The 22,366-nt window shown below is 42.2% G+C and overlaps 1 protein-coding gene across 3 annotated transcripts in view; it reads left to right on the top strand.

Moving 5' to 3' along the window:
• LOC112465174 (Down syndrome cell adhesion molecule-like protein Dscam2) overlaps positions 1 to 22,366 on the top strand; it is a 162,594-nt gene that overhangs the window by 137,306 nt on the left and 2,922 nt on the right. Inside the window, exons 11-25 of one of the 3 annotated variants that reach the window (XM_025032602.1) lie at positions 2,513 to 2,857; positions 7,866 to 8,171; positions 9,639 to 9,938; positions 11,024 to 11,155; positions 11,573 to 11,712; positions 12,484 to 12,647; positions 13,505 to 13,719; positions 14,897 to 15,490; positions 16,130 to 16,399; positions 16,763 to 17,217; positions 17,853 to 18,126; positions 18,647 to 18,805; positions 19,045 to 19,199; positions 21,159 to 21,378; positions 21,931 to 22,021. In XM_025032602.1, coding sequence (XP_024888370.1) covers positions 2,513 to 2,857; positions 7,866 to 8,171; positions 9,639 to 9,938; positions 11,024 to 11,155; positions 11,573 to 11,712; positions 12,484 to 12,647; positions 13,505 to 13,719; positions 14,897 to 15,490; positions 16,130 to 16,399; positions 16,763 to 17,217; positions 17,853 to 18,126; positions 18,647 to 18,805; positions 19,045 to 19,199; positions 21,159 to 21,378; positions 21,931 to 22,021 — 3,820 coding nt within the window. The remainder of the gene's footprint in view (positions 1 to 2,512; positions 2,858 to 7,865; positions 8,172 to 9,638; positions 9,939 to 11,023; positions 11,156 to 11,572; positions 11,713 to 12,483; positions 12,648 to 13,504; positions 13,720 to 14,896; positions 15,491 to 16,129; positions 16,400 to 16,762; positions 17,218 to 17,852; positions 18,127 to 18,646; positions 18,806 to 19,044; positions 19,200 to 21,158; positions 21,379 to 21,930; positions 22,022 to 22,366) is intronic. The other 2 variants (XM_025032604.1, XM_025032603.1) reach the window with 2 other exon arrangements.

Genomic DNA, 22,366 nt, shown 5'->3' with positions numbered 1-22,366 from the left:
TGATCTCTTCGGAAGAGGCGCTTCATACAATTATGATAGAACTTCACTTACAGGTAAGTTCGTTTAATCATTTAATTATTTCGTGCCTCCCGCGTATGTGACGAAATGAAATCAACCCACGAATAGCCGCACCGTCAGAAATTAGCTTCTTCGGGATAATTCTATTTGTATCTTCCTCGCTTCCTTTTGTGATCGAATTTTCAGAAGCTTAGAACGCTAGAAGACTGTCAAAAAATTGAAATTGATTTGAGTATTGGATTACGCTTCTAAAATCTCCTTTAAATCGCTTTAAAATCCGCCTCTTCTACGATCATGCGTGAGAGGTTTCTCGACCAGGTGCTTTTAAAATCACGAGTCGCACATTCGTTATTTTAATCCGAAGGGATCCAGCGTCCGCGCAAGTTAACGTCACGTACTCGCTATCGATAACGTCGGGCGCTAATTAAGGACCGTCGACCGCCAAATTATCTTGGGGGCGAGGGAAGAGAACTCTCTCTCTCTCTCTCTCGCGCCTCTCCGCTCTACTTGCCGAAACTATGCGACGAAATTTATCAACGCGGCATCTCCGACAAGAGAAGCTTCTTTGTTACCTCCTCGCCTGAGAAACCCGTTCTCCATCCACCACCGCGTCCACCCTCCTATCCCTTCTCCCTCCCTCTCTCTCTCTCTCTCTCTCTCTCTCTCTCTCCACTTTTGTACATGTATATGAGCATTTATATACATATATATCGCCGCGTATATACGCGCGACAGACCTCTTTGGGCATTACTCACGTTACGCTGTGCTATCTGGTTCCCTCTCTCTTGTACCCGCGCGGTTCCTCAATTATTCTCAAACAACCGCCCGCGTTCAGTTCTAATACCCCCGGGGCTCTCGTGTTCTCCGCCCCTGCCTCTCCTTATACATACGTATCGCACGCGGTGCAACGTGCAACGAGGCAAGTTATTATTGTCGTTCCGCAGCATTACGCTCGTCGCGACGTACCCTACCCTCTGCATCCCCTTGTCGAAAAGTCGACAACCGGGCACGAAAAGGTAACCCCCCCCTTTCGCTCCGCTTGATTGTTTTCACCGCTCGTGTATTTCATGGAGTACGCGAGCGTCGAAACACTCGAGAGACATATACCTATTCCACGCGAAACTCACACGGGAAAAAAGGATTAGCACTAATACTATAGCAAATCTAGTCGTAATATGGATAACTGACATTTTTTGCAGCGAGAGCTTTAATTTTGCAATAATAGCAAAACCTCTTGTTAAAGTTTTGCTGAACCTTTTGCTACTTAGCAATAATTGCAAAAAGATTTTGCTACTATTGCTAAATTATAGCTTTTGTTGCAAAAAACGTTAGTTATCTATATTTTACTAGATTTGCTATAATAACTAATTCCTTTTTTTTCGTGTGAAAACGTAGTTTATGCCGCCATCACGGGTCGTAACCCTCTCGTCATCGATGATGCAGAAAGATATCGCGAATTGGTCTCGACTCGTGTGGATAACGGTTAATAAGGAGAGGGATAAAAATTGAAATAAATGGCGATTATATTTGCGTTACGGGAAATTGATGGAAAAATCAACGAATGGAGAATATATTAAAAATACGCGTTTCACGCATAAGTGAATATTATATTACCAATACCGCGCGAGTCGAGAGCCGCGCGTACCTTTCTATCTCGTTCGACATTGATGGAATAATGCGATATTTCTTGCTGCGTTATTTTAATTTCGTCTCTCTTTCTCTCTCTCTCTCTCTCTCTTTCTCTCTCTGCCCTTAATTCGATATTATTTTAATTCCAGTACAAATACACTTACGCGACCACACAACAAACACGGCGTATCGCCGGGAGGATAATTAAACGTCACTCCCGAGGTCTGCCTAACGATCAATACCTAATTCCATTCATAATGATGGAGTCATGTAAGTCGAGCATCGCCAATATCGGCGGCTATCCTCGGTGCAACATCTCTCTTGCCTCGATATAGGACATTATTAACGATAATTATCGAATTAACTGTCTCTCGCTTTATTTGACAACTGTAACGAGACGGAAGAAATCCAAGACCCGTTAAATTTCGGCGTTCAGCGACTTCTCAGACCGACGACCGCGACTGGATGCGACAGCGGAGATCCGCCGCCGTTGTTAACCGACCCGTGAAACTAGCCGCGACGAGTCAAACTACAACTAATCTCAACGGTGTGTTTTGCCTGACAGAGCGTCGGTTTCTCCGTCGCGCGGATCAATCTCGGTAAACGACGACGGAGACAAGTTTAATCCGCGCGGCGACGCGACACATATCGAATCAGCCCGTGTACGGTTGAGTCGTTTTGCGAGAGCTGTTTCTCGCGATTTTGAATCGAATTAAGCTAAGACTTCCCAGGAATGTAGGTGACGACGTCCAGGATGAAAACAGGAAGCTACGGGAGTAGCAGCAGCAACGGGAGACCGTCCGGATAAACTCGTTAATCGTATACACACTCACAATCACCTGTTTCTCTCTCTTTTTTTGTGCAGTTCCGCCCACGATAGCTCCCTTTAGCTTTAAGAAGGACCTGTCGGAGGGTCTGCGGGCCCAGGTGACCTGCATGGTCGAGAAGGGCGATCCGCCGTTCACGATCATCTGGTCGAAGGACGGCGAGCAGATATCCGCCTCCGGCACGGCGGCCGCCGCCGCCGCAACCATTAACGATCTCCGACAGCACTCGCATACACCACCTGGGCTGCGCGTAACCAACATTGACGCCCATTCCAGCGCCATAGTTATCGAGCGCGTCACCGCCGCGCACACCGGCAACTATACTTGCCTGGCGCGCAATTCGGTGGCCGAGGTCCTCTGGACGGCCGAGTTGATCGTTCGTGGTAAAGTACAGTGACTTGCACTGCGCGGAAAAACTGCACCGAGTCTATGTTTTTTCTTTTCTTCTCTTTCTCTCTCACGTCACTGTTTTGCACCTGGCAGCACACCATTGTCTTTGCGACAATACAGCCGGCGACGGGTGAATGAATTTGGAGGGCTTAGGAAAGTAACCGAATCTATAAAATCTTAGACATTTTAAATAAAGTATACGATAATATATTTCTGTAAGTTTCTTGTTACGCGCTGTTCACGCGCAGCGATAGTATTTTTACCGTAGAAAGATACTTAAGACTTTTTATTCCACGATGATCAGCGATGTCTGACCATATAGTGTTTTTATCTACTACCGATTGAACGGCCGGGCTATGCAGCTTGCATTCGCGCGATTCGGATAAATTGCCGCGATAAGAGGTGAGATTAATTTTCTGGCCACACGGAATTTACGAGACAAAAGCCAGCAAGTTCGCGAGATTTAAATGCCGAGTCCTCCGATTCTATTCACCCGCGGCTGGCCGTATCGTCGTCACGTAAGCGCAGCCGCAGCCGCCGCAGCAGCAGCAGCAGCCGCCATCGCAGCGCGTCGGTCGAAAAATAGCATGAAGTAAGAGTTACGCGCTAGGGCTGTTCTCGGATTTCGCAGAGACAAACCGGATATTCGGGTATCGCGACGAGGGCATCGGCGGATATATCGAGCCCGCGCTCCTGTTCGGAATTGACGTGCGCGCACGCGAGCTTTAGCCCGTCCCGCGAAGTAATATATTCGTAATTTACGAAGTAATATCCGTCCCGCAAATTACGATATGTTAAACGCGGAGCTATCGCACGTTACGTTATTATAAGCAACGTGGAGCTGACAGTGAAAGTTACATTGAGTCCTCTCCCGGGAGCTTGCATTTCACCAATACCGTTTGCTCGCGACGTTATTGTAATCGCGATGTAATTAATCGCTTTTGTATGGTATAATTAACTGGTTCTCACGATTGTCTTAGATAGAGGGAAGTGCGTGGGAGAAACGTCTAATTTGATAGGTTTTAAATGGAAAAATCGTCCGAATGAAAGTTGCTGAAATAATTAGTAAATTATAATGGATGAAACAAGAGTAAAGGTGTTTTAGTTCAATTACGTTGATAATTATATATTAATTATTATTTAATTTTATTAATAAATACTTAAATTTTCTAGACTACAACAACGTAAAACTTCATGATATAACTTCATGGATATTTAGTTTACTCTACATTTAATGAATATTTAAATTTTCTATACTATAACAAATTTAGAACGTTATGCAAATTTTAGTCTACCTAAAATATCTTACCATTTATTTTCCCGTATGACTTTTCTGCCGCTTAAAGCCACTCGACCGGCACTTTCAATATCTGACAGATCTCTCCTGGGTAATACACTCTGGGTAATACTCTCGCGAATATAACCCACGTATCGCGTTTGAAAATGTTTCGAGTCGAGGTATATCCCTAATAATGTTTTTTTCAGTTCTAATATTTCGGTATTTTGCGTTGTGCGTCGTTTTTTTTCCGCAAAAAAATCAGAGAAAATATTTTTCGATGATATCCTATGCGAAATTCGTTCATTAAATTCGAGATAGTTACGTGCGGAATTTTTTTCAAAGCGTATCACGCGCGCGCGCGCGCTAGCCGGATATTCACGAGAGACGCACAGAACAATTCGCCATCCGGATAAACGACGAACAACGGCATCGTTCGGATAAACGCAGCTCTAGAGTCCTTTTTACGAGATGATACGCGCGAAATGACGAAACAGCAGCAGCAGCAGCAGCAGCCGCCGCCGCCGCCGCCGCACAGCCAGCAAAACCCGTCGCACCAACGCACTTGAGCACAGCATAATATAGCGTAATTTCACCTCACGGGTCACCCCGTAATATATTTTCTATCTAGATACATATCTAACAACACGGACGCACCGTTGAACCTGCACCTCTCACTCTCTGGCCCCTTATCGCGATAATTAAGTACTGCGATCGCATATATTCTCCGCATTAATTTCGCGAGAGTGCCCAACGCAGCGGTGCCCGACATTCTGACAATCGAGATTTCGTAGCAGCGCCGACGAACAACGATATACCTTCTTTAAATACTTTTTGATATGTCAATTAAGAGAATCATTATTATTCTAAAAGCACTAATTCTTAATGTATCGGCATTGCGTCGGGAACCGCTGAATCATGTGCGTCCGGGACGTAAACGAGATAAAAGTGAGGAGAGATGTATACGCGAGAAACGGAGAACGAAGAAATGAAATCTTGATATGAGGTCCGCGCGCTTGTCGGTATTCAACACGATCGCAGTAGCCCAGAATGAAATATGTGCTGCATGCAAGGGCCAATACGGCACTTCACGAAACTCGGCTTCGCATATATAGCACCTCTCCGTCTTGAGCCACGGCGAGCAGCAGCAGCAGCAACAGCAGCAGCAGCAGTAGCAGCAGCAGCGGCAGCAGCAGCAGCAGCAGCAGCAGCAACAATCTTGTAGTTCAATTTGGAGCACCGACTCACGTTCACTTCACCCAGCACACGCATATCTGCACTGACACGTTTTTCAGTTTATTTTTCTCTCTTATTTGGTCCCGAGCGCCACTAATCCCCTGGCACCGACTTCCCGATGTGACGCTCGCACCTCGTGTTTCGTTTCCTCCTTTCGTTCCGTTTCTTTTTTTCTTGTCTCACTTTTCTCTTTCCCCCGCTCTCACCGTCACCGAAAAATTCGTATGCCGCCTATATCCACCTCGCCTCGCATCGAGACGAATCGGTCTCGTTTGATCCGAACGTTCGCCGGAATAATCGATTCCCGATTGCGAAATCGTTGCTGAATTGAGGGGAACGGAGTATCGAGGGATCGCATTTATCGGATTTGAATTAATGAGCAATCACAGTCCGCAGTCAAAGTATTTAAATTAAGAAGAAGAAAGCGCCTCTAAGCGTCCCCCCCCCCCGACCCAGCTTTCAAACGTAATTTAAAAAATACAGCATCTCCGCGGAGACTGTTATTCTTCTCGCTAAAACAAATTGTAGCGATAAGTTTACGTCTCCATTATTGCGCGTGCTACTACTTTGTTGATTTTATTGTCCAACGCGGAGACTGCCGCGGGGTCACTCGGTGGGAAATAACAATTTTGTCCACGTATAGGTTGATTTTCGCGGCAATACGCGTATCCTTCGTCCACTCGGCCCTTCGATTATTAATCACGATTGAACGATAATATACGCTCGCGAGCGCATAAATGCGCGGCGCATTATACAAATGAATGCGCGAGTAATTCGGCGTACAAACGTTCGGCTCGGGCGGGACGCGCATTTTGCGCACCTTGTGCATATTTGTACGCAACGATTGTTCGTGCACACATTCGTGTATGGTATTAGATTCGCACAGCACCGATTTATCGTATTATCACCGTGTATCGCTCTGTTCTCTGTGGTCCATCACACGGTGTTTATCGCCGACATTATTTTACCATTTGTCTCGCCGATGGAAAAAAATCCTCTCCATCGCGCGCGCACGTTTTCAGCACCGTTTTTCCCTCCGCACTTTTCTTCCTTTATCTCCCGCCAGCCTGTTCTCCCCCTCTGCGTCTCGCTCTTCCGTCTGTTTCTTTGTCGCGAAACATCAGAGGCGAAGAAACGGACAAGAAAGGCGGATTAAGAGGAAGCAACCTGCCAATACATTTGGCGGACAATTCGTAATTTTTATCAGCGAAACTTTCGCGCCGTTTGTCCGCAATCCCGAGAGGGCTAACCCAGTCCTCTCCATCGCGCACCTTCAAATCCTATTTCTCTTTACTTTCGCGGCAGCTGAAGTAGGAAGTTGCACAGTAGGCCAATCCTCTCTCCCCGGGAGAACTTTTCGCTCTTGCCTCTCAGCGCAATAAGCTTAGATAGAGACGCGTGACGAGGTCCTGGAGAGCGTTTCCGCGCGAATTCAGCGTCCCCGATAAAACGCGACATCATCAAGATAAAAAATTTAATAGTGGCACGATAAATAGTTATAAGTTGTTAATAATTTGGTCAATCAATGGTCAAAATTTACACGTTAACTTTTCGCTAATTTGTCTCTGCTTGACAAAAATTTGATTAGCATATCGAATTATTTAAGTCTTTTAATAATTTTAAAATAAATTAAAATTGTTTCGTGATTTGAGGAATTAAATGAAATTAAGGGGTTTAATAACTTTGACAAGCCTTAAAACTGAGTCGAAATTAACGAATTTTTATTGTTGACAAAAATATGTTTTATTAGAAAATAAAAATACATGTCTTGTATAGAGTAATCTTTTAAGAACATCTTTCGAAAATTTCAATAAAAAATATTGAAAATTGAGGTCCTAGAAGCTGTTTTCCCGAAACAGTGTTTTGAAAATACTAGAAATATCTCAGAGACTAGTGAATCGATTTGCATGAAATTTTTTACAACTACTCTTAATACAACAATTTAGTCCTTCACGTAGGATTTTTTTAATTTATGGGTTAGTTTTTTTAATAAATAGAATGACTGATTTTTAGGTCAAAAATCGCATTTTTTCCTACGAAATTTCAAAATCAGCTATTACAAGGACTAGTTTTATTCATCTAGTTTAACGGAAAATTTTTGTTTTCGTTTCACATGAGAGAAGGCGGGGGTATCTCTGGTACCGCAAACGCCGTTTTTACAAGCACCATTTGGGAAAATAGCTGCCAGGACCTCAATTTTTGATATTTTCTGTTCAAATTTTTGGGAGATATTCTCAAAAGACTACTCTACAAGATACGTATTTTCATTTTTTAATAAAGCACAAGTTTACCCACAATAAAAATTCGTTAATTTCGACCTGGTTTTAGGCCTGTCGAAGGTACGTAACCCCCTAAGTGAAAAGGTACAATTTTCATTATCCGCTTGCGAATTTCGGAACGTGATCGGGTCTCCCGGGCCGCGTCGTTGTAGTAGCTGTCGCATATCGGGATCCGTGGCAATCGATTAATGATCGCGCATTGTGGGTCAGTGCCGCCACGGTGGGTGGTGGAGCCGCAGGACGCCCGTGCGTCGGAGGGAATGCCCCGATTGAGTTTGCATTGTCACGCGGACGGGTTCCCGCCGCCGTTGGTCACATGGCGGCGCGGCAGCGGCAAGAAACCCGGCAATTATCACGACATAGCCAGCCACGAGCACATGCAGGACCTGAGGATACACTCCAACGGTTCGCTGGTGTTCGGCCGGGTCCAGGAAGATCACGAGGGCTTCTACCTGTGCGAGGCTGTGAACGGTATCGGAGCCGGGCTCAGTAAAGTCGTTTATCTCACCGTTAACGGTACGTAAAACGTTTATCAGATTTTTCTCACCTCTTGCCATCCGCAAAGTTCGGAAACAGTTCTTATTAAAATCATTTTTCAAGATTATATACGCTTACTTATGTATTTAAGTATGCTTTATTTATAATTTTTTAATAACATTAGGGTTACAATCACAATTTCTATCAAGAAATGTTTCATAGAAACATAATTAAAAGAGGTAAATTGAGTGAAATCTCATCTCATAACGTTTGTTATAGTGGAAATATAAAAATTATTCGACGATCTCTTCGTAATATCTATTTTTTATGATCTAATGTACTCGTCAAAAGACAATTTAATAACACGGGATGTAATTTTTTCCAATAAACACGTCATTAAATTTCCCATTACTATCTGCAGTTACAGAAAATATTTTAGCGCTAAAGCTTCACGAGATAAAGTATCTCTCTTTCATAATTTCTCTTGAAGGGATTAGTCTTCTACTAATTGATGATTAACCCTAATTGGATTTCGCTGGAACTTTAGGTATTATCAACAGTGTAACGATTGACCCGTGTAGTCAATTTGATCCACTTTATCCTATTAAGACATTAAGAAAATATTTCTTGACGAAATAATCGCATTTTCGATTATTTTCATCAGAATTTCACAAAATGTAATCTCCTAGTTTTTTAAATCAACGATATTTTGTTATTATTTTGTCAAATTCAATTTCTTAAGTTCTTTATTCTCAATCTTTAGTTTTTAATTCAACGCTCTCAAAAGTATTATTTTTAACACGTGCCACATCAACAAATGGTTCATCATGTAGTAACTAAACCGATTAGCTTGAAAATATGAATTCACGCGAATAATATTATTTGGCATTTAAGATCCAATCCTGACCATTTAACACACGTTTTCTTAATTCCATTTTATATTATATATGGAGGGGTAAAAACCATAGTGGTGTAAGTCAAATATTTTTAAAAATTTGATTTACACCACTATGGTTTTTACCCCTCCATATATTGTCGTATCTTTATTTACTTATTGAAAACATATTTTATAATACACATATACTATACATTTATTATCCAAATTATGATTTTTATTATAATTAAATAAATAATTCAACTAAATCTCAAATAATCTTTTTTAGCTATTTATGTTAGTCTGATCATATCTATCTGTTTCTACTAGTTGTAAATCTTACCTTAAATGATCTGCAATTCGTGTTCAAAATAGATTTTATATACAATACGAAAAATATTTCAAGAACAAAAATACCTCAAAATTTATGACACACAATAAATAGGATTTTCTCTTTAAACTCTAAAAACCTGATGAATCGTTCAAAGTAAATTAAAAAATTTAACTTCATTCATAAACAGAATTTATTAGATTGTTGGAATTCGAGAGCGTTCTCAAATAATCGTGAATTTTAACTATTAACCACATCCAAATGTGTAATTATAAATAGAGTTCTATTCCGATTGATGCAGTTCCCGCGCATTTTGTGGAGAAGCATCGCAATCAGACCGCGAGGCTGGGCTCGAATGCCTCGCTGCGCTGCGAGGCGAAGGGCGACCATCCTTTGAAGATAGTTTGGAAGAAAGCAGGCTCCCAATTGGACCCTAAACTTCCCGACTATCGTTACACTCTGAAGGAGGACAACACCACCGACGGCGCCGTCAGCGTTCTCGGTTTCGTCAGCACCAGCCGCGAGGACAGCGGCAGGTACTTTTGTATCGCGTCCAACGCTTACGGCCGCGACGAGATGACGATTCATCTTTATATTCAAGGTACGAAGAAATCCGAGAAATTAGTATCTAGATTTCGACAGCTCTCGAAAGCTCTTTGGATAATCGTTAACATCGACTACAAAGGCATAGAATTAATTGATATACCCGCGGGGACGTTCAGTAATGTCGACAATAGCAAGAGAAAAAAATAATAACAATAATATAATAATAATACTGCCGTATTAATGTTTGCGTTTCATAATCGTTTGTTTTCCGTCGGAGATAGGAGATAGTCAATGGAGTCCATGAAATTATTGCGAGGCGAGTTATCGCGATGATGCCTTCGGGGCGCGTCGGTTGTTTGTGCATAACACTATTCCACTGGATGTAATTATCGTAATGTATACAGGCACTCGACAACGCACGTCCATTTAATTTAATGTACGTCCGCGCAAGTACGTAGCGAGACAGATGAGCCGGCGGGCGGCTCGCGCGCGCTGTCTCTCTCTCTCTCTCTCTCTCTCTCTCTCTCTCTCTGTATATTCTCCAAAATGAGATACGCTTCGAGTGGATGTATTGCGTCGGATAACCCGTGAAATATGCATAACGCGGGTATGTGACAATCGTGCCATAACTGAAAATTATTTCATTGGACGCGATGCGCGCGCGTTTACGCTGTGCTCCGGAATTAGACAAAAATTTCCAGCTAATTGCCGAAGCTCCAATTTCGCCCGGTGAAATGTTCTAATCGGAGACTCGGACCGACACTATTTAAAATCGCGTATTAAATGTTGAAATTGCATCTGCATTAATCGAGATTTTATTTCATTGAACATTATTGTATTAATATCTTCACTGCCATTATAAAAGCATTATAATATTTTCTCAGATGCTATTTGTCGCGACTGTGGATGATGCACATAGTTCACAGATGAAAAATTTAGTGTGAATTGTCCGTAATAAATCCGTAAATATGACACCGAAGATGATAATTAAAAATTAATGAATTAATTATTAGAAAATATGTGAAAAATAGGGTATATTAATTGAAACGCATATTTAGTAAAAGACTGAGAATTATTTAAACGTTGAAAATTTTAATATTAACTTTAAGAGAGATTCCACAAAATTATATTGATATATAGAGCCTCCAGACTTCCCACGAAATCTTCATGTGATCGAGAAAGGCAGTCGTCACATTAATCTGGGCTGGACGACCAGTCAAGACGGGAACAGTCCAATCACCCAGTATATAATCGAGTACAAAACTGAATCAGGTAAGTTTAATCCTAATAATTACAACGTAATTGAAAAAAAATCTAATATCTACGATTTAATATTATAATATTCTATATTATACTATGAATTTAATATTAGGAAAACATTAATATGAAAAGGAAGAGTTCTTAAAATTGATAAATTTATTATAAAAACTAAAAACAGGTTAATAAAATCTTATGCAGTTAAGGTTTTTTGCATGCCCTGATTCTCGATCGCGACTTATAAATAACACGAAAATTAATTTCCGGAATTTAATAACTTAAAAATCCAGAATATTAAAATCAGAGCTGATAAATGTCAGCTCGCGCGTGGATCGGTGTAACTATAGCAGCAGCGGCTTCATTTAATCGACATTCTTGATGGTTTGACCCCCGAGGACGAAATCACCGCAAGATGATCGTTCAATTTTGCAGAAGTATGGCACGACCACACGTTCCACACGACGGTACCGGGGACACGTGCTCGCGGCCACGTGAGCGGTTTGCGTCCTGCGGTCACTTACCAGTTCCGGATGTACGCGGACAACGAACTGGGTCGGAGTCAAGCGAGCGACGTAGGTATCGGGGCCAGGCCGAACATTTACAAGTCAAATTGCGTTCCGGTCGGACAATCATTTCCTCACCGACCGGTCGTTATTCTCTCCCCCTTTTCCCCTCGAGAATTAAAACAATCGGGATACCGATGTGTGACGGGAAACCGTGCCCGATCGATATTCCCGCGCGCGTAAAAAAAAAAGGGCCGTCTCATCCCCTAAGCGAATTCCTCTCTCCGTCGCCTCTCGACGAATGTGCGACCGCATGCATCGTTGGCCTGGATTCAAATTGCGCACCCCGCAATGCCCCTTCGGGCATATCGACTCCGCTCGCACCTTTCTTTTTTTTCTTCCACGGGAAAGAATTTGCTCGCGCGTTTAAGCATGCAGCCTGCGCAACATCCGCGGATGCTTTGAGATGAAATATCGGGGCGCATCCAGCCGAATTCGTTCTGTTCCCGCAGATTCGCCGCAACTGGCGCGACCCGCGTTTCACATGTTTCCTTAAACACCGACACGACGGCTGACATCCAGCTTTTATACCGCGCTCTATGTACTTTCCGAACGCGTTCTCCAAGTCTGTGTCGGTGCTTTACAAAAGAAAATTTAATTCGTCTTTATTCTATACGATCGTTCTTTTTATAATTCAAATTCGCGACGGACGAAAATTGTGGAACACAGTTGAAAAGTTCAGCGGCAATTAAGCGGGCAGGAAAAAAGGAAAACGTAATGAAAGGGGGGGGGGTGAAAGTGAACGGACTCGCCAGAGAATTCAAAGCAGGGGCTTTTCAGATTTTAGAGACGACGACTGAGGGAGAGAAACCGGGCGGTCCGCCGCGAAATCTCAAGGTAGACCCCATCAGCTCGACCGAGTTCAACGTCACCTGGGATCCGCCCGATCATGATTTATGGAACGGCGAGATACTCGGTTATCATGTCGGCTACAAGGAACACAGGTAACGATCGAAAACACTCTGACGTTGTTTTAACGACGTACCTCGACAGACAGGGGTTTGTTTCCTCATGCACTCGTACACATTGCACATATACGCGCGCGCGCGCGCACACACAGAACTCAAACCTCCTGTATTTCAGCCCACAGAGCTGATACCGTAGAATTTACGCGCCATTAATAAACGACGAGCTATCTCAGGGTCAGTTATTTATTCGCCTGGGGCAACGCTGACAAATCCTCGAAAAACTACATAGGCTTTTTTTACGGCTATATACGTTTTGTTATATCGTCTCAGGGTGTTTTTATTGTGTTTTTGCTACAAACTAGTTAAATTCGTCAATATCAATTTTTCTAGTAAGTCAATTATTGTTAGCTGGATCAATGTAAATTCGATAATGTCATATTTCTAAATTTTACTGTTTATATTTGGCCCCATTATTATTTTTCAGTCTATCATAAATATATATACAATCTGCACAGTTTTCTTCACTTATTTCTTATTTTAGAATCTACGTATTCTAGAATAATTATTTAGAATAAGTATTTAGAATAGAATTAGCTAGAATAATCATTTAAAAGAGAGATGAAGTTTCTAATTTCTTTTATATTCTTGAACTTATATATTTCGCCTAGATCTTTTTTATTGCTATTCTATTTTAAGTTTATCTTGTTACTTTCCGCCAAGTGTGTCATGTATATTATCTTTACATTTTTCACACCAGTAATCTAGTACGAAGTTTGCCCCCCCGAAAGTTTGCCCAAAGTTTGGGGGTTAAAAGGAGACACTTGACACCCTTTCGACAAACTAATTAATCACCCGAGCCAGGTGTAACGAACGCTCTCTCTCTCGAAATTCAGGTTGGGGGCGGAGCAGTACACGTATAAAACCGTGGAAAGACGGATCTCGACGGCGAGCGTCGCCCTGGGTTTGGCAAGAACGTCCATGCCCGGACGCCAGCATCACTTGACGAACCTGAAGAAGTTCACGCGTTACAGCGTTGTCGTTCAAGCGTTCAACGCCCTCGGACCCGGTCCCATGACGCAGGAAGTTGTGGCATCGACACTCGAGGACGGTAAGCGCGCGACTGCATGTGAGAAAAATGACCCACGTCGATCGAGTCGACGAGAATACCACGAAGTACATTTTTGATTGCAAACGTCACGAAACAATGACCTCTTACTTGTCTCGAATATAAAGCGATGCTAAAAATATTGTTATAATAAGTGTCAGTTTCAAATCAGTTTCAAATTGACATCGCGGCGAGATTAATTTCGTTGAATTTTGACGAAACGACACATTTATCGTCGGGTTCCGCGACACGAATCACACGACGAAAATATGCACGTCGGACGCGACCTGGAATTAACATATCTGGTGTCGCGATCGATCGGTGCGCGTTCGCGAGCAGGCGGACGAGAGAGAGCGAGGCTCTCTCGTCTAGACGTCTATTTTCGCGACTCGACGCCGAGGAGCTTCAAAAATTCATGAAGAGAATAATATTCGCGCCTTCTCGCGAGCCTATCATGAATTCCGCCATGAATACCGACCGCGTGCGCACAGGCCGCGGCTGCACGACTTCCTCGGGGGATAAATAATAAATTCAGACGCGGCAGCCGCAAATAACTTCTTTAATCCTATCCGCGCGCCGGATGGCAGACCCGACGAAACTTTCAAGTGCACTCCCGATATTTTTTCGCGAGGAGCAAACATCTCTTCTCCCCCGCGACTCGCGCGACGACGGCACCGTGTCTGCCTCTTTAAAAAACTTTTCACCTTCAAGCCGTTCTTGAAATATTCCGCGCGTATAGTCACGTCATCCTCGAATATGCACCGACGAATATCGACGTTTTAAATGCAATACGAATTTTATGAGCCGCGCCGTTCATATTTCTCAGATTATTGCAATCATAAAAATATATATTCAATCCAGCGATATCATAATTTTCACTAAAATTAACATACGGATGAACATTTATGTGGATATAATAGATCACTATTACTAGAAGTTCGTAACGTTTTAACGTCACGTTATTTCCAATTAGTATTATTTTAATATGTTAAAAGATCATAATTTATTAATTTCATAATTTATCAATCTTATATAATCTTATAATCTCATTTTCAAACAAATCACAGATGTTAAATGATAAAATTATGCGCTCATATAATTTTGATAGAAGATATTTGCGATATGAAAGACGACGGACTACTTGGCAGATCTTTTGAAGTGAAATATTGAAATATTCTAGTTCCAAGCAGTCCTCCTCAGGATGTACGTTGCACCGCGCTCTCGTCGATGTCCTTGCAAGTCTCCTGGGAATCTCCGCCCGACTCCAGCCTGAACGGGATCCTGAAGGGTTACAAGGTCATGTGGGAGAACACGGACGCGCTGACGGAGTCCGTCAAGCCGGAGATGAAGATCACCACCGCGCTGACGGTGGTGCTCCACAGCCTGGAGAAGTACACCAATTACTCGATCCAAGTCCTGGCGTACACGAGAACCGGCGACGGGGTCTCCTCGTCGCCCCTCTACTGCGTGACCGAGGAGGACCTGCCGGAGATGCCGGCCGCGGTCAAGGCGGTTGTCAGTTCGGCCACGTCCATCATCGTCTCTTGGCTGCCGCCCCTGAAGAGCAACGGCAACATCACCTCCTACAACGTGCACGTTCGCGGATTGGGACCGGAAGGCAAGTGGCACAGGAAAGCCCTGCAGCCGTATCAGACCAGCTACCACGCCGAGGACCTGCACAAGAGGACCCAGTACGAGTTCACGATCGCGGCGGTCACCTCGGTCGGCGAGGGCCCGCAAACCCCGTCCATCATGCTCTCACCTTCCAGTGAAGGTAAAGGGATTCTCTCTTATTTTAAATTGGTTTTGCGATCATTGTTCGCGCGCGAACGAAGTTTAATCTTAATCTTAAAATACTAAAAACAATGTCTACGTTCTGAATATTCTGTTTATTTTATTTATATACGTGAACCTCGATGTGTTGTTCTTGTCTACTCGATGTACTTTCGATATCCGGAAGATTGTACGAGAGCGCGATAGTAGTTCGTAACAGCGAATAGTAGTTGGTGCATCGAAAATATGCAACTTTGCTCCAGTCGTGGAATCCAGAAACTTGGAGTTCCAGGAGTTGCCTTTCAGCACACAAATTGGACTAGTTGCGAAAGTTACGTTTCGGTGCGCCGTTCACTCGTCCATCGTATAAACATCCGTTTCTCGGACCAAATGAATTGTCTACAGTCGACCAGTAACGAGATACCGAGCGCCGTACTTATTGTTTGTTAATGAACCGCGCGCTTTTTATTTTCTCCCCGGAACTCTTCGCAAACTCTCTTCCCCACGAACTCTTTAAATCTTTCCCGTCAGGGAAAACACTTTCTCTCCGAGTTTGCTCCGCACGGTTGTTGGTAAAAGCTAACTTAGATGACTGCGATTATCGCGTGTACTCGATAAGGGTTCGCTTACTCTATTACAGTTCGCGCCGCCATATATTCGTTCGGCACCACGCTTATCGTACCGTGGAAACAAGATGTGACGCTGCCCTGTCAAAGCGTGGGTAAGCCCGAGCCTTCGGTTATCTGGAAGCAATGGGGTCAGATAGTCAAGTCATCTGCGAGAGTGTCCCTCCGTCCTGATGGATCCTTGCAGATCAGTGAGCTTCATAGGGAGGATAGCGGAAATTATACTTGCTTCGTGGAGAATCGCCACGGCTCCGATCAAATAACTCATCGTTTAACCGTGCAAGGTGAGCGCATTTTTCATTTTTGTAAAATAGTCACGCGAGATTTATTGTTAGAGTAATATAATATATTATTTATTTCTACTTAATTTAACTTCTATGAAATTATAATCTCGTATTTAATTTTATTTAACTTTACTTCCATTTAATTTCTATCAAATTAATCTTGTATTATAATTTTATAAATAGAAAAATGTAATTGAATTATCTGTGAAGAAAAAATAATATAAAATGAATTTTACTTGAAAAATGAAGTGTTAATATTAGTATTAGAATGAGTATAAATAAGCTTTTTCTCAAGAGGCTTGTAACTTACAGTCAAACTGTATCACATAGAGCGATCCATAAATCAAAATTGGTCCTTTTCAGTTCCACCTGCGGCGCCGTTATTACACGCGACCAGTACCAGCAGCAATTCCATCAACGTGCAGTGGAAAAACGGTGACGACGGCGGTTCGCCGATTCGCGGCTACATCTTGCACTACAAACGCGAGTCCGGCGAGTGGGAGGAGTTCAAGGTGTCGCACAAAGTGAGCAGCTTCGTTCTGTCGCGGCTCTGGTGCGGCAACGACTACCAGATGTACCTGACGGCGTACAATCGCATCGGCATGGGCAGACCCAGCGAGATCGTCAAGGCGACGACGAAGGGCTCAAAACCGGACGACTCGCCCGGAACTGGCGACAAGTTCGTCACGGTCAACGTTTCGTGGATCACTCTGCATCTCAGCACGTGGAACGACGGAGGGTGTCCCATAACTTTCTTCGAGCTGGAGTACAGGAAGAGCGGCGAGGGCATCTGGACCCTGATCTCGAATAATATAGAGGTATTCGGAGTGCAAAGAGTATTTTATTTCGTTAGATGTATGTGCAATGAAGAAGAAAAGTTACTCGTCTTTGTTTATGAAAGCATTGTACAAATTATAAAAGTGACATGGCTTTTTCATTAGTTTATCATTAATTTTTCATCAATCGATTTTGCCCTAGCGAAAATATCGAGGTGAGTCAATATTTGTTGTAGCTTCCAATTTATAGTATCACATCTCTTTGAAATATATTAAATTTTAAATTAGGAAGAATTCTAATTAAAAAGCCTAAATTTTTACCTAAAATTTTAACTGAGAAATATAATTTTAATACAATCGTTTAATTCTGAACGTTTGTAATTCGAAAATTATTAATTCGTGCTTCGGTATTCGCTATGGAAAAATAATCTTTAAATTGGCCCAAAAAATCTAATTAAAAAAAAATGGCTTAAGAAATGAGACAATTTGCATAAATACATTATTATCAAAATCTTTATTCATACAAATTCTTTCGCGTATCGATATTTCGATAACGAAACATCATGTATTATAATATTATCATTGCTATATTGATAAATTTTTCTCAAACACGGTTTGATATTTAACATGCGATTACAAGACTGTGATGGACTATACGTGATTTGCATATTGTGCAGGTGCAAAAGACATATACTCTCAGTGAGCTACAACCGGGGACCACTTACGACATCCGCATAAGGGCCCACAACAATGCCGGCTCGTCAGTAGCCGAGTACAAGATAACGACGTTGCAGCCACACATTAGCACGACCATGTCCGCCATCGAGATCGATCATTACATTCCCCAGCACACCTCTGTGTATTCGGATCTGAAGCTCATCGTACCTTTGGTGCTAAGTTCATTCGCGGTCATCGCCGCAGCCGGAGCTGTCTTCTACTGCTTCCGCAAACGTTAGTCCGTCATATATGCATACAGTCCTCTAGAACTAGGATCATAAATAGCAAAAGAATCTTCAAACAATATAACGAATAAATAGTACACACATTATACACAAATAAATACAAAATATGAAAAAATATATTTATATATAAAAAAGTGTCAAATCAAGCTTATATACTCGTATATATACGCAACAATCTGTAATATTGGAAATAAAATTATATTGCATTAAACGAAGGAAACTTGGATGAAGTCATTTATGTAGTTCAACCAAGAAAACAAAGTTGAAATGAAAAATTGAAATTCTTATAAGAAGATTATAAATTATTGCGATTATATACGAGTACATAAGTTTTGATTTGACACTTCTTTTTCTTCTGCGTGAAAGTAATTAAACTACATTTGAGATAGAATCGATGGATAATAGCGACTTTTGCAAAAAATTGTCAATTTAGAAAATAATTAATTGCTCGATTAATTTCAAAGTTAAGGTTATTTAATTTTAGTTATATCTTAAAGTACTAATTGCAGGTCCGTTTATGGGCGACATCGGGAGCCTGCATGACGCGCAAACCGCGGCCGCCCTAGACAATAAGCAGAACATGGAGCAGCGCGAGCAGTATTACGCTACCGTGCGTAAGCCGCTACGCTCGCCGATCCACGAGATGGGCACGCTCGAGAAAATACCAGGTGAGATAAACAGACCAGCTCGCGTTGGTGAAATCGAGCTCGTTCTTTCCGTAAAAAAAAATTAACAGTGATACAAGACAAAACGCGGGGATAGGTCTCTTTTTCTCTCTCTTTCCTTCTTTCCTCTTTCTCTCCCTCTCTCTCTCTCTCTCTCTGCGGAGAAATCGAGATCGCGCGAGGGGCAAACGATTGCGGCCCGGAAGTCACTATTAACGAATCGTTATTAAACATGCTTGTAGAATATTCGGAAGATATCTACCCGTACGCCACGTTCCAGCTGGAGGAAAGCGTTCCTGCAGGAGGCGACAGCCGCTGCAATTCTGCCGCGCCACTTCAGACCTTTGTCTATCACGACCCTCGTCTCTCCACTGCCGATACCCTTCAGTTACGAGAGGTATCGTCCGTCGATCTATCGTTGTTAGAATTGCCGTCTTCTCGCCGCACGTTTCTGTCCCGCGCAATTTCCGATCGCGGAATATTCTGTCTTCTTATCTCTGATTCTTGTTTCACGATTCGCTCTCCTAACTTCTCTTTTACGACTTTTGCGACATAGAGCGAATATTTTGCGCAATTTAGGCGCGATAGCAATTCACATATAACGTCTATTTTTTTTAAGTGAAATAATCTTTAAAGAAATTCTAGTTATCTTTGAATTTTAAAAAATTTTGTAATTCTTTCTTTATCTTTATGATCTAGATTTTTTTGTAATTTATAATATTGTCAATCGAGACAAAGTATTAATTACAAAAGTTGCAATTTTATACGTGATTGAAATCATGATTCGGGGTTCTACAGCACGGAGAAAAAAATATTGTATCAACAGCATTAGTCTAAATGGAAATAATCTTGTTAATTCAATATTTCATCCTTTTGTTTCAATAAAATAAGTAATTCTTTTAATAAAAAAAGTATTGTTTCACTAATACTGTTATTGAATTAGCGAGATTATTTCCAATTAGACTAATGCTGTCAATACAACGTCATTTTTTTCTCTGTAAACGATGCAAGAAGCAGACGTTTATATTCAACGACAGACAATGACGTTAAACGTGCGGGAAGAAACGCGCGAGCATGATGATCTGTCACTGCTTTTATCATTCACTCTCATACATATTCCCGGCTTCGTTACACCTGCGATAATTGCATGCGCACATCCCGATCAGTGCACCGAGATCACCTTATCCTCGCGACGCAAATCGGAACCTTTGGCGATCCTTTGTGCGAATACTCACTCGCACTCGCATGCACGATGTGCGTTTTTCGAGTTTCTTGCCTCGTGCGCGATCAGTACGGACACAGACGTTATTACGAATTTTAATTCGCGCGCGAACCTTCTTGGTCTTTTCTATCAGTTCGGAAAACCGCGGACTTCTCTAATCTTCTTTTTTTTTTCAATGGGCGAAATCGTGACGCTAATATTTACGAGTTACATCATTGCGACTGCTGGTCCCAGTGCTGGTCGTTTCGCTTCGTTTCGCAACTGTCCTGTGGCGGCTCGCGAGAATCGAGGAGTTATAAAGTATTGATTGGAGCAGACTTAGATCTATACCGAACGCTGTTCGTCATTTTACACATTTGCATCTATCGCCGAGTCTCGTCTAGTTTTATTAGCTGTAGCATAAAACTCTCTCATTATTCATCGCTCCCGCGATTCCTAGTTCGGCAAAGTAGAATAGAGTTTCTGTAGAAGATGGTGACAAAATTTGTTGCTCTTTCCCTTCACTACTAGTAGAGAAAAAAAAAATATATATATATATATCTCTATTACTTCGAAATGATTAAAAAATATAAAGTAATAGAAAAAATATTACTTTGTTTATCTTTTATTATTAATAAATGAAATGTATCTTTAATATCTCGATATGGCGTTTTTCAATTTAATAATGAATAATATTTTAGTATAATATTTTCTGTAAAAAGTTTATTACAACGAATAACAAGAGAAACTTTTTGTTATAAAATTAAATGTGCACAAATATGATTGATATTTGAATTTAATGGACATTTATTTTTGCAAGAAAACATATTTGATTCTTTTTAATTCTCAACTGCCCGAGGGTTGTCCGCTTGACTAAGCGAACATCTTTCGCTCTCTATATAGATTCCCGCGACACGCTCCTTGAATACGAGCAACAATCCCGACGAGATAAATTAATTATCGATCCGGTTAGGCGGAAGCTCGCGTACTCACGAGATCCTCGACGATTCTGCTCTAATCTTGAAATCGCTCCTCGTGCGATCCGGTCGAGAGAGACCGCCGATCGGGATCGGGGGGGGGGGGGGGGGGCGGCGCGATACGGCGCGATACGCGGTGTGCCATCTCATGGAAAAAACCAATTCCGTCTGATTGCAGTCGGATTGCAACCGGTACACTAAGGTGCGCGGAGGCCGTTCGTCCTCTGCGCCGTTGCACAAAGCGCACAAGGTCAGTCAGGGCAAGTCCGAGTCGGAGGAGTACGACACCCTGGGCTCGGACAGCGACACGGAAGTCGGGACCAGCAGCCGAACCGAGTCTTCCAATCACCTCGTCGATTCGCACCACTCGGCATCTGCGGCCGACTCGCGCGTCCACAGTATGCAATATTTTCACCTCTTTCTCTCTCTCTTTCTTTTTCTCTTTTTCTGTGTCTCTCTCTGTCTCTGTCTCTCTCTCTAGTCTTTCTTCCTCAGGAGTGTAGCAGTAGGATAGAAGGCAGCTTTTTGGACTAGAAACGAAGGCTCCGGTTTTTTTTTCATCCTTTTTTTCGACGCGGTCTCGCTGAAGATTCAGTCCTTTCAATTTTTGCTTTCGTACCCGAAAATTCTACGCCACGCTTCGATTTCCGTTTCGGAGAGGCTCGCGTTTTCCACTGCTTCTATAGCTGCGAGCACTTTTGTCCTACCGTCGGTTTGTTTGTTTTTCCACAGACATAATTTTGTTCGATGCACGTATATACGTGTATGCGATACATGCACGCTTTCCTTGGTTGCAGTCTTGTCTGCACGAACCGCCTGTTATGCATCGCGCAATGTAGATCCACGACGAAGTGCCTGCCGCGTGAGATCGCAAAAGCACTTGCGATTATATACTCATTTACATTCAGCGAATTAGGAATAAGAGACAAAGGGGAAATGTTTGCTTGCAGACTTCCTGTACCATGGACCAGAATCTAGCACGTCTACAGAACCCTCACCGATTTTTGAGAGAAAATCGTTTCCTGGAAGGGGAAGACCCAAGTAAGCCTATCGCCGGTTGATTATTTAATTTCGTCAATTTCTCCCACGATACTTTCGGATCTCTAAGCTAATCGTTCGTTTTTTATATTTAACACATTATTGACTATCAAAATTCGACGTTAGATCTAAATTTAAAATACATAACACTTAAACTAATTATTGATTACCCAAATTACTTAAAAGCCGATAGTTAAATATATATTATCTGAACACATTTCCCAATCAATTTAGAGAAAAGGCTGTTTTACTAGATCAAGACTAGATCTTTGTTGCCTATAAATAATAATATTGATAATGTAAGGACGTCAACTCGACGGGATGTCAGGATAATAGAATACAGTTCAG

This window comes from Temnothorax curvispinosus, unplaced genomic scaffold, assembly GCF_003070985.1.
Source record: "Temnothorax curvispinosus isolate PA1 unplaced genomic scaffold, ASM307098v1 QBEX01014974.1, whole genome shotgun sequence".
Classification (NCBI taxonomy): domain Eukaryota; kingdom Metazoa; phylum Arthropoda; class Insecta; order Hymenoptera; family Formicidae; genus Temnothorax; species Temnothorax curvispinosus.
This window is presented reverse-complemented; position numbering and strand designations above follow the sequence as displayed.